Consider the following 13,613-nt stretch of genomic DNA (forward strand, 5'->3'; position numbering starts at 1 on the left):
CCGTCTGTCCGTTCATCCTTCCGTCCGTCCATCCGTTCGTCCCGCTTCAGGTTAAAGTTGTTGGCCGAGGTAATTTTTGATGAGTTGAAGTCCAATCAACTTGAAACTTAGTACACATGTTCCCTATGACATAATCTTTCAAATTTTAATTCCAAATTAGAGATTATACCCCATTTTCACGGTCCACTGAACATATACAATTATAGTGCGGATGGGACATACGTGTACTGGGCACACATTATTGTTCTTAAAATGTCCTGTACCAAGTTAGGAAAATGGCCATTATTATATTATAGTTCGCTTCTGTGTGTGTTACATTTTAGTGTTGTGTTTCTGTTGTGTCGTAGTTCTCCTCTTATATTTGATATGTTTCTCTTAGTTTTAGTTTGTAACCCGGATTTGTTTTTTTTCTCAATCGATTTATAAATTTCGAACAGCGGTATACTACTGTTGCCTTACTTTGACCTATAATGTTTTAAGAAATGCCCCTGCCAAATTTTACGTCTTCCCATTCAATGTAAAGCACAGTACACATATGTTCAGCATTTTATATATGTACATTGCCATAAACTAGTTTTTTCCATTGATATTATTCTAAAAAATCAAACCTCCTGACAATAGACAATAAGTAAACGCTATATGTATATATAAATGTTTAGGGGCGAGCTGAAGTCAGCACTGAGTGCAGGATTTTCTCACTGTGTTAAAGACTTATTGGTGACATTGGGCTGGTTTTTTTTATCTATGGTTCTTAAAGCTAAAGATGGATGCTAGATGTATCAACAAGAACAAAATAAAACATTGTAGTTTTTGTCAGGAAAGTAACAGACTCTTACCATATGTGTTTGTCCATAGTGATAAAATTAAGTACTATAGATATTCCAAAATATACAAAAAAGTGTTCCAATTGACTACTCCAGCTTGCTTAAAGCTACTGCCTTATGACTTTTCATATGGTTTTCATGTCATTGTTGATTATGAAAGCAGTACATCTGGCCGGGAAACTCAATATTTGTCCATAGTACTTAAAGTATGTACACTCTATATAGCTACCTCATTAAACATAAGTATAGTTGACAGATTATTACGAGAAAAAAATATAACTCTATAAAATGTTTTTAGATTTTTTTAAATCCATAGCTCTCGCATTCTCATCAGTTAGAATATGATCAGCATCTCAAATTGCCAAACCACACTGCGGACATTTTATTTTCTTCACTGGCATGTCACATTCTCCTATAGAATAGTAATGCCCTGAAACGAAAGGAATCAGTGGGAATACTACCAATGTTAAGTAATGTTTAACACTCTATGTATTTTCATCAGAATTTTTACAATTTATTATCTCAAACCAACCCAATATCTTCTGATATGACTACTACAAAAATATTTAAACAAGTGAAGATTATATAAGGAAAATAAAATTTGGTGCTGATCAGGCGGTTAGAAATTTTGTAATCCATTCATTGCTGAAGATGGAATTATAACAATGCATCGACACATTGCTTTTGGAAATGCTTGTATTATATTTCATTTTTTTTTTTATCAAAAAACGAAAAAGAAAGATGGACAATACAAGAAGATACTGAAGACTGTCTGAGTTTAAAAGTAAAAGCGGAGCTTCTGTTTGAAACCGACCGAAACACAACTTATTTTGTGTACTCTATAACCTATTTCGGTAGCTTGGGTACCAAATTAGTATTTGGTTGACAAATTCTTTCGCCTTTTTGTTAAATATATTTTCAGTTTACATTACAAAGGTTGTTTGCGGTATCAAAGTAGCTTTTTTAAAGATGTATAAAACACGTTTCATTTGCATTGCTATATTATCAACTTATGTTTTACTAGTAAGTTCAAGTAATACAATTTCTATATCATCAAATATACTAACTTACCCTTTTTACATTTGTACCAATGACCCGATCCACTAAAGTCATTCCTCATGACTGGCTTGATCATTCGCATATCCGTAAGTGTACGACCAATCATTTTAGAAGAGACTTCGTCTGTTTCCTTTCTCATTTTCGATAATTCTTCTTCTTCCACGACTTCAACAGATTCAAGTTTAAGCAAGTACTTTTCAATAATATCAGGGAGTTCGAGTCCTTCATCTCGTGCATAGACTTCTGTTTTAAATTTATGAATTTCAAGTAGAAGTTGCAGTCGTCGTATTTCTAGGTAAAATTCAAAATGTTCTTGCTTTGCATATCTGCTTCGCATTAAAAACACCCATTTTTCTAGTCGATCTAACCATGCTTTTATTAGCCGTCGGCATTCAAATGGGACAGTTTCATGTCTGAGGCTATGAATTTCCTCATAAAACGTTAACTGATCGCTTATCATATTCAGAATATCGGCTGATCTGGCATTTTCAACTTTTTCCTCTAATTTAGTGAATATGTCATGAGGTAGATCAAATTCATAATCAGTAAGTTTCTGTCTTGTATCATTCTGCTTTTCATTGAGATCAGTACCTTCTTCAATATTTCGAATGGTCTGAAATACCTCACAAACGTTTTTGTTGATAACTTTCAGTTCGTTAGAATATCTGTTTGACTTTGATATATTTGTGCTGCAATTTGGGCACTTCAAAGACTTGATTTCAGCTCTGGTATTATTCATAACGCTTGAAATGTATTGGTCTAGTCCATTAACTTCTAAAACGCATGTGCAGTCTTCTAACCTAATCAATATGGCATTATCTTCTTCACATCCAAATGGTATTTCTGTCAGGTTCTCGCACACTTTACAAACACACTTTGAAATTTCGCATAATAGTCCCGTACATTTGTGACCGATGCCACAATTTAGTATAGTGTTACAAAGTGTATTACATCTTGGTCTTTGACAAAGTTTCATACATACTTTGCCACACTTGAATTTGTTTGGACATTCTGCTTTGCATGCCCATTTACAAAGTTTAGTACACTGTATACAGCTATCACCACATCTGTTTTTACATCGATCGCCATGAATACATTTCCGATCGCATATCTGTGTACAAGGTGGACAACGGTTGTTGCAATAACCCTTACAAATATGTCCACATACCAAGTTTCTTGCGCATTTTGCTTCACATGGTTTGTGAAGTCTTCCTTGACTACATTCGGAATGTGTTCCTTTGCATACGTGGCCACATTTCAATATTCCCTTACACGACAACTTACAAGGAGCATCATATTTGGTATAACATGGAGCCGTAACCTCATGTCCACAACGAGCGTTTATCTTTACAAACTCCTTGCAGTCGTCTTCAATATTACAAGAATCTGTACACTGTTTCTGACAACGATGACCACAAGAGATAATAGCTTGACATCGTTCATCGCATGATGCAGACTGTGGATCTTTATGACATGGCATACGTTTTCTATGCTGACATTTTGGAATCGTCTTTACTACGATAGCATTACATTTCTCACACGAGTTTGGATAGTGGCATGGTTTTATGCATCTATGTCCCATTTCGCATACTTGTCTGTGACATTGGTTTGGACAAATGCCTTCGTGATCTGGATCATCAACATGACATTTTCTTAAACATATGTGCCCACATTGTCTCTTGATTTTGCAAGGTTTTTCACATCCGCCATCTGAAACCTTATCAAAATCATCTGGTTTAGAAACGTATGTTGTATTTTTGTGATTCTGACATGTTAGCTGTAGCTCAGTGCCAAAACATTTCTCCTTTTCAGCATCATTGACAATATTTTTCCACAGCGCTGATTTCAATTTTAAAAGTTCAAAATTGCCAACCACGTAAAGTCCTTTTTTTGCCCTTGATAGAGCAACACAAACTCTATTTGCTTCGGATAAATAGCCTATTTCGTTTTCCATATTACTTCTTACAAGCGATAACAATATTATATCATTTTCGTCTCCTTGAAAATTGTCTACTGTTGTAATTCTCACGGATGGTTCGTCTCCCCGACTTAGAAATGCTGGACAATTAACGACCTCATCCTTTCTTGAACTGTTTCTATCTTCAGTCCTGATCATGTTATAAAAATGCCGAACCTGATCTGAGTATGTTGTCAGTATAGTTATTTTAGAAGATGAATATCCTTGCATTCTAAGATATCTATACAATTTACAAATGAACGATGCTTCGAACTCGTTCTTGTGACTTCTTGACAGTTCGTCGTGATCCTGGTCTTCAAACTCCAAATGCGACAAAAAGAAGACATTGCAGTGAATTCCTCTAACATCTTCATATTCATTCACACTTAGGTCGTCTTTCAAAGTGCGATAAATATGAGGCACTAAAAGCTTTGATATCATTGGACTCATTCGATGTTGATATTCTAATCGTGTATAAGGAACACATCCACCAATAAGTCTTTCAAAAAGTGATATATTTATTTTATGCTGTTGTGCAGTTTTATAATCATTGTAAGACGGACGTAATTGTTGGTGGTCGCCAATCATAATTAGTTGCTGACATGAAGACGTCAAACATGCCACCACATGATGTTCTGGGATTTCGGCTGCTTCCTCTATGAGAACAATGCTTGGAGAAACTCGTTTGAGTAATTCTATATCTCTTGCCGCTCTACTTGTTGTACTTGCTACAAGTTTTGCTTTCTTCAATATTTTAATATCAGCTATTTGTTGAATCTCCTCAAAACGTTCTTGTGCTCTTTTGTAATTTTCTTCACAATCTTTAATTTCTTTGTTGATGGGAATGAGAGACTGTTGAATCCAGTAGTTATACAACTGCCACCTTTTTGGATTATTGATGGACCAAATATCCGACACCGAACATGCTTCCTCAACTGACATTGATGGTGTACAACTGAGTTTCTCTTCTATTTTCTTAATGAGAAAAGATTTTTCGTTCTCATTGTATTGATCCCAAAACCATTGATTGGTTTGCGTTTTCTCTTGGCTAAATACAATACTTGAGGAAATAAGCATTTTCAGTTTATTTAAGTCTAAATGAATCAGGAGAGGTTTTTCCATTGTCGCTGTTCCATCTTCGTCATATTCTCCACCTAGATCATCATACCAATCTTCCACATCATCGCCATAATCAAAATCATCTTCAAAGTTAATATTGTTGCTAAAGTTTTTTTGTATAGTAACTTGTGTTATTGATTCAACATTTAACCATGTTATTAAGGAAGACTCGTGTTTTAGTGCATTGTACTGCATGTCAGTAATAATATTACCTACATCATGAAGCCAGTCTTGATGAACTATTCCTGTTTGAATTTCATCTCGTAGCTTTTTCAACTTCTCATGCTCTTTGATTTTTGCATTTAAATTTGATTTAGCATTAAATGCCAATACATTCAATTCGCATGATATTTCCCTTTTAGTCCGTATTCGAATTTCTCCTGTGCGAGTACTGTACTCCTCTTTTGTGTAAGTGTAAGCTTTGCGTTTAGCAGTCAGGTTAAATTCCTTTAATATTTCAACTTCTGACCTCGATCCCAATCGGACAATATCAACGGCGTCGGTATTACGCAAGAGTGTAGAAATACTCAGAAGAAATTGATCTAACGCATGGTTAGTGTAACTTAGAAGAAGCATTGGTCCTTGATTGTCTTGTTCACGCCATATATGTTCATTTTTTAAAAGCAGTTCTGCTATTTTGAGTCCAACTACTGTTTTCCCAGTTCCAGGAGGTCCCTGTATTAATGCCAGTTTTCTTTTCATTGATGTTATGATTGCGCTGTGTTGAGAATCATCCAGACCAAGTAACTCTGCACTAGGCCAGTGCGCCTCAATTGAAATGTCTATCTTGTATTCATGTAGTTTAGAATTCAAACAGCTGATTTCAAATTTTTCTTTTGCGAATTTAGAAGACTTGAAATAATCTGGTACATCTTTTTCCACGATGTATGTCTTGAGTAATAATTGTTTACCAAACGGTAAAGCAGTTTCCTTACGAAATACTTCACTGTGCATACTTTTAAGAGAGCGTAATGGCCAAAGGGAAGACGGAAAGTAAGCATTGCTTTCAATTAGAAGAACATCAGGTTGTTTTAAACTTTCATTCACGTCTGCATTAGTTTCGGTAAATCTAATTTCAAAAATACCTTTTTTAAGATCATTAGCATTACGCTCTGCTACAGTTGCATACTTGAGAAAAGAAAAGTTTCTATTTGTAAAGCAGACAAGAGATCCAAATGTAAGTAGCTTTCCGGTGTTCCAGTTGATTCGTCTATATGGAGTGATATCAAATCTTATTTTCCAAGTTAATCCGTTTTGTTCATTGCAACATCGTGTAAGAAAAGTTATATTTTTATAGACACGGATGTCATCATGTCGCCATCCTTTTTCAAGGCAATTAGGATCTTCATATACACTATGTTTTAAAGACATGAATCCTCTACTCAGCGGCCTTATAAAATCTTGACGATGAACCATAAATAGTCTTCGTAAGTAGCCTTCTTCTGTTTCATAATCAGAATCAACAATACAATTTCCACATGACTCTATTTCAGTAAGATCTGGCAAAATAGCAAATGTTGAAAGTTTATTCTCGGTGTTAGGCGTATTCACTGGATCCCTTTTATCTCTTATTTCTGGTATTACAAACTCTCGGTCTCGTTGTCGATTATCGTCCTTGGCGTTTTCCTGAACACATTTTTTTAAAGAATCTAAGGGTTGTATTACATCGGAGGATCCTTCTTTTTCAATGTTCACACCAACAAAATTGCTTGATATTTTAATTACTTTTTGCCGATCGGATTCGGAGCTATGAGATCGGCTGCGTTTTCTTGACCCAATTTCCTCAAATCCTGACAAACGTGTTTCTGCTTTTAAATCCATATTTCCGACATAAGTATCCATTTTGTTAGTCTTATTAGTTTCAGGTGCGCTGCTAGACTCATGAATTGGTTTAGTATTATCAGTATCCTGAATATCATTTGAAGTTATCCGACAATCATTTATCGATATATTTTGGGTAAACTTTTCAAGCTGTTGACTCGGCGATTTGTGTGGATTTTTACCTAAACGCTCAAATACAGATATTCTTTTGGCATCTTTTCGTTGATTGATTATATCTGGTATGGTTGTTACTGTATCCATTTTGTTAGTTTTATTAGTTTCAAGTGCGCTGCTAGATTCAAGAATTTGTTTAGTATTATCAGTATCCTGAATATCATTTGAAGTTATCCGACAATCATTTATAGGTATATTTTGGGTAAACTTTTCAAGCTGTCGACTCGGCGATTTGTGTGGATTTGTACCTAAACGCTTAAATACAGATAATCTTTTGGCATCTTTTCGTTGATTGATGATATCTCGTATGGTTGTTCCTGAAGATCCACGAATATTGTTCAATTGTGACTGTTCTTTGGTCGAATTTGGTATATCAATAACGTCATGATTCACTTCATATTCCCGTATTGGGTCAGCAGATAAGGCATCAAAGTCTACATCATTATAATCAAAGCTTGGTCTGTCATTTGAATTGTTAATGGAATTACGCATCATGTAGCTTCTAGTGAAAATCTCGGAGGGTCTTTTGTTTCTTTCCATTTTTGAACAGTTACACTAGTACTAAATGTAGAAAATAAATGAAATGAGTAGAAGGGAGTATATACTTATAAGATGTGTTTCTTCTATGTTTTTTTTTATATTTGATGTTAAACAGAACAAACAATGGTTTACATCAATACATTTTGGTCATTATATACAAATGTTGAAGGTTTATAAATACATTTCTGCTTTTATATATACATGCTTTAAAAAAAACCAGAGGCTCCTTATGGAGACATGGACACAAATGCGGCGAGGTTAAACATGTTTTGTAATATCTCTACCCTCCACTCTAGCCAATTTAGAATAAAGAAATACACAACAATACGCACAGTAAAACCCAGAGTCAGGAAAGGTTACAAAAGAAACTAAGCAAAATGACAATGATACATACTTTAAGAAGGGCTACCAATAGTTATTGACATGCATGCTCCAGACCTCAATTTAACTGATTGAAAGATTATGTTTTCACCATATAAAAATCTAGTACAATCCCACCCGTTAGTGGTTAGGAACATACTATTTATACAATTTATGAGAAGAACATAACCCGTTTTATGCCATCATATGGTTTTAGAATACATGAGTTAAATTCCGATGGATAGACCCTGATACCAACATATGCACTCCTTAATGACCTGACAACAGTAGCGTAACTATACCCCTTCTGAATAAGGCTCCTTAAGGCTTTGGTATCCTTTTAAGCGAATATCGACATTTTTGATGCTGTGTAAGGAATCTTACTATAAAAGATTGGATGTAAACTACCTGTACGTATAAGATGTATGCATGTTGATTCATATTTACGAATGATGTCCTTGTACCTATGATAACATTTAGTAAATGTTTTGATTTATAATTTGTACATTACTTACCGGTTTTTTTTCTTTCGGTTAGAGTCATAGTGAGATTAAACACATTTGACATCTTAGTTTACCGATTGCTTTTTAAATGCTAGACCACTTTGCTTGACACTCAATACTTTTTACAAGTGCATAATGAATACGAGAAAATTAAAACTCTCTTTTATTTTTACAAATTACACAAGTATAGAAGTATAGTAGTATACTCGATCAATGGACACTTCTCCTGTGCATATACGCAATTTATATACACGTAGAGGACACCTCTTTTACAGGGAATTTAAATCGATAATTTTCTCTTAAGGCTACAAAAACAAAAATAGATTTACAAGAAATGTATTTATCATTAATATTATTATAATCAAGTAAGGATGGCTACAGGCAATATAGACCCAAACATATGTTTATTTTTTCTATATTGTAAACCATGACCACATTCTTTAATTTTTGATTATCATAAACTACTAAAATACAGGTAAAAAGGAAACATTTGATAATATACTCCGGCTATCAATAGTGTAAATGTGTATGATTGAATGTATTTTAATTAATAAACTGTTAGATACAATCGGTATTTTTAATCACAAAAGTTAACACGCCATATACATATCTTCATTCAAATTTCATATAATTTGAAAAGATTTTGAACATGAATATCTCCTCATTGAATTACCGCTTTGAAAATTTGAAAATTAGAAAATAGTAGAATTTATACTACAAATTCGACAACCATTATCTCTTCTAATCAATAATTTTTAATCAAATGAATCTTTTACACAATATAATGGTTCTATAACGTATGGTTCACTTTAAAAAGGTTTCTCGATATTTAGCAGTTAATAGACAAATAAAGTTCTTTACTTAATAGTCAGGTCATTTGAACTAGTAAATTTATTCTCTGGTATTATTATTGTTTCGAGAGTCTTAGCCGTATTGGGTTCAACTTTTTGGAACTTTTGGTCCCCAGTGCTCTTCAACTTTGTACTTGTTTTGGCTTTGGAACTTTTTTCATCCGAGCGTCACTGGTTAGTCTTGTGTGGACAAAACGCACGTCTGGCGTATTAAGTTTTAAACCTGGTTCCTTTTGTTAACTATTATTCGTGTGTTTCTCTGTCCAATATGTACTCCAATTTATTTGTAATGTAGTCTTGTCATGTAATGTTGTCATTTTAATGTGATATTTAACATTGCCATGAAAGCGGGAGGTTTGGCATGCCACAAAACCAGGTTCAACCCACCATTGTTGTCTTAAAATGTCCTGTACGAAGTCAGGAAAATGGCCATTGTTATAGTATAGTTCTTTTCTGTGTGTGTTACATTTTAATGTTGTGTTTCTGTTGTGTCCTTGTTATCCTCTTATATTTGATGGGTTTCCCTCAGTTTAAGTTTGTAACCCGGATTTGTTTATTATCTCTATCGATTTATGAGTTCAGCGGTATACTATTGATACCTTTATCATGTTTATTTAAATTACAGCGACTGTATTGTACTCTAATGTCTGTCCTAGGAGATAATTCAACAATAAGGTTTTATTCTAATGCAATTTGTGTATGAATATATAGATATATTGTAAACCCGCAATAGCAAATTAATTGAGAATCGCTTTCATTACAAAATATAAACTTACGTAGTTGATGCATACGTGTACATCTGGTGAACCATGTATTTCCTTCTTTATCTTATATTCAAGTCAATATGTGTTTTTGTTAATCCTTAAAATTTACATGAAAACTATTACATTTTCCATAAGTGTCACAGTCAATACTGGTGTTGATACATGTATATAGTAGCTAAGGTAAATCTGGTGCATGTTATTCGGGTGTGAAATACAATGATTTAAATTTTAGATTACAAGCAATATATGACTTAAAAGTGGAGGTAGATAGTAGATTTAAAACAAATGATATATCCTATGTAAGCAGGTGATAGTTTCAATCCACTGATTTGTCTGTCTATACTCTGAAACGTCGGTAAATGTCATATTAAATAGATATGAATAAATCATAAATTATAGCCGATGTTAACGAAACAGCATTTACACGCTTCAAAATACATTAAAGGGACGAAAATCTCTGTATGTGTTATTCAAAATTACACTTTTCACGTAGATTATTCGTAATTGAATCCAGTACAGTTAAGAAGGTGTGATATGAATGCCAATGAGTGCCAATGAGACAAATCTCCATCCAAGTCACAATTTGTAAAAGAGGGGCGTACGATACCTAAGAAACAGTCAAACTCATAGATCAAAACTAAACTTGGCCTCGGATCATACCAAACAGCAAGCTATAAAAGACCCAAAAAATAACTAGCGTAAAACCATTCAAACGGGAAAACCAACGGTCTGGTCTCATCTATATAAAAAAACAAAAAACGAGAAACACTTATGAACCACATCATCAAACCGTTACTACTCTTAGCCATGTGCACACAAATGAAGCGGTTTTAAAATTTATAATCGTACCGATCATTGGTCGTTTTTGCTGTGTAACTTGTTTGTTTTCTGTTGACTGTTTTGTACATTAATTTTATCGTTATTTTTCTCATTTAAATTGTTTTACATTTGTCATTTCAGTGCCTTTTCTAGATGCCTTTGCGGTATGAGCTCTTCTCTTAGTGGAACACTGTACGATGACATAAAGCTAGTAATGTCTGTGTTATCTGTGGAGAGTTGTCACATTGGCAATCACACTCCATTTTCTTTTTATACAAATCGTTTACGCAGTTGCTATCGCCTATGTCTTGCATTCCTTGATTTTTGTTGCAGTTGAGATATGACTACACAATAAGAAAAGAAAAACGTTATTCAATTTGTCGAATCAGTTGAATATTCAGAAATAAGTTAATTTTCAGTCAAGATGTGGGATTCAAAGCTCATACACTAGTCTACGAGATTTTCTAATAACAAGTATTATTCCTCGTATTAAAAATCTCAAACAATGGGAAGAGACGAAATTGAAACAAAGGTAAATTTACTCACACATAACATAAATACATTTGAGAAATAAAGTTTAATCATTTTGCAGTTTGTGACAAATTTTAACTTTATTTAATGCATAAAAAAGGAACTGGTTTAAACAAGGTTATCATTGGGGAACGACTTTGGGAAAGTTTCTCTGATATATACTACGTATTACAGAGTTTGATTATTTAAACAAACTACATGTACCTACATTTATCATGCATTTAATGTTACCACACAACTTATTGAAAATAAATGTTTATCATAGTCTCTGAAGTATGAAGTACTGCATATAATCTCATGTAGGGTATATTGTAAATCAATATTGTGATATATTTAAGGTGTTTGTCACTATACCTATGGTAGTGTTAAGGTGGCTTTATATTGATAAATTACCTAGAAAGATATACAACTGTTAATAAGGATTTATATTGATAAGATATCTAGGGAGGTGCATTATACAATACTATTAATATTGAAACAACGTTGGCATTTTAGATTTTAAGGGGTAATGTATTCAAAAAGCAAATTGAAAACATCCACACCAATTATCAAAATTGATATCGAGAAGTGGTACATTCTAGAATAGACGACAACAGTCTACAGAATTGTCGAAAAGGTGATTTAATTAAACAAAAAGATCTGCTACAATACAAAATTCTTCAAATAACAATTAATATTAAGATATTACATAAGACGATCTATAAAAAGGTTCCTTTCATAGGTTAACAGTGGCTAGTTGCGGGACTAAACTGTTGTCTCTTATAGGTCTAAGACAAAACAAAATAGGAAACACAAACAAGGGAGCTAGATTATAAACAAAAAAGAGTAAGAAAACAATAATTAAAGAATAAAGAAAATGGTATAAAAACTAAATAACACAAAGACGAAGACACCCCATCCCGACATGTTTTTTTTTCTTACCATAAATTCAAGTAATAACAAACGTTAGTCCATCTATGTCGATAATTGATGGTATGTGTACATGTTTGTGCTGTTAAATTGATATCAATTTTATATATAAAGTGTTACACATTTCAATACTAGAGTACCTATTGTATCCCCTTATTTCAATATTTAGGCTGATAGTAGATTTCATTTTAAATGTCAATGATACATAAAATTATCAAATGTTATAAGCAGGCATTAATACCATTTCCATTGACGTTTTTTTCTCGCTTTGTCAAAAACTGCAAACATATTTGATACATGACTCCCGCCTACATGTACGGTAAGGAAGGAAGAATCAATTGAAAAGATGTAATTCGGTGTTTCAATCTATAAAACTAAGTTTAATTCACCATTATCTACATGCCTGTACTAAGTCAGGAATATGATAGTTGTTATCATTTCGTTTGATGTGTTAAAGCCTTTCTTTTGGTAATTTGATTAGGGACTTTCCTTTTTGAGTTTTTCACTGAGTTCAGTATTTTTGATTTTACTTTTTCATCGGTGTGTATCAACAAAATGTGTCTTTCGTCTATCAATATAGTAATAATGTATGGGTTCAATCAATTAGAATCGGAAATTGTGTCACCAGCGACGTCACCGTCTCAGTGGTAATGAAACGTATATCGATTAAATTTGCTAAAATCGACTAAATTTGTAGACATAAAGTAAAGATAAATGCTTTAAAGCCATGCTTACTATAAATGAATAACAAAATTGAGAATGGAAATGTGGAATATGATACTCATTGTAAGAAGTCTTCATTCTATATAGAACTAACTCAACACATTGGTGCACGCATATGATATCGTAGAAGTACACGTTGAAAATGTATACATTTTAACATTGAACAAAACAATGAACAACAAGTTGCATTAACTATTCATACATTTCACACAAAAAACATAAAGTTAAGAACCCCATAGCCAATCATATAGCATACTTGGAAAGAGACGGACAACACACTGGACGAACGAAATTTAAAAAACAGCTTTCCAAAAGTTACAACTTAGTAAATAAAAGTTTCGCAACCGACTGAAAGACATGATGAACCCATTTTGAGCCTCTTTGTTAAATATATTTTGTTTTGAGATTGTGACACAGTGATGACTGTTGTACCTATATTTGGACAATTTTATCTATTATAACTGTTTTGTTCACGCATCGTTGTAAATATAATGGAATTTGATGCGTCTGTCATACAAGTAAGAGTTTGGCGCTATCAAACCGGGTTCTGTCCACCATTTTCTACATTTTAAAATGTCTGTACCAAGCCAGGAACAGTTGTTGTCATTTGTTTGATATGTTTTATCATTCGATTTTGCCATTTGATTAGGAACTTTCCG

General features: G+C 33.3%; 1 protein-coding gene across 1 annotated transcript; it reads right to left on the reverse strand.

Annotated features, from left to right (window-relative positions):
- Nucleotides 1–797: 797 nt before the first annotated feature.
- On the reverse strand, nucleotides 798–10,166 carry LOC143056967 (NFX1-type zinc finger-containing protein 1-like). The gene is made up of 3 exons (XM_076230180.1): nucleotides 9,985–10,166; nucleotides 1,896–7,515; nucleotides 798–1,254 (listed from the first exon to the last, which is right to left on the reverse strand). Exons 2-3 carry the CDS (start codon nucleotides 7,492–7,494, stop codon nucleotides 1,178–1,180), a joined length of 5,676 nt encoding a protein of 1,891 aa, XP_076086295.1. The 5' UTR covers nucleotides 7,495–7,515; nucleotides 9,985–10,166; the 3' UTR covers nucleotides 798–1,177.
- Nucleotides 10,167–13,613: the final 3,447 nt, after the last annotated feature.

This window comes from Mytilus galloprovincialis, chromosome 13 (genome assembly GCF_965363235.1).
Source record: "Mytilus galloprovincialis chromosome 13, xbMytGall1.hap1.1, whole genome shotgun sequence".
NCBI lineage: Eukaryota > Metazoa > Mollusca > Bivalvia > Mytilida > Mytilidae > Mytilus > Mytilus galloprovincialis.

Coding starts and splice junctions, on each gene's coding strand:
- LOC143056967 (XM_076230180.1), bottom strand. CDS start 7,494: ATGGAAAGAAACAAAAGACCCTCCGAGATTTTCACTAGAAGCTACATG. Junction 1,255..1,895: donor TTGGTACAAATGTAAAAAGG/GTAAGTTAGTAT, acceptor CTTTCGTTTCAG/GGCATTACTATTCTATAGGA.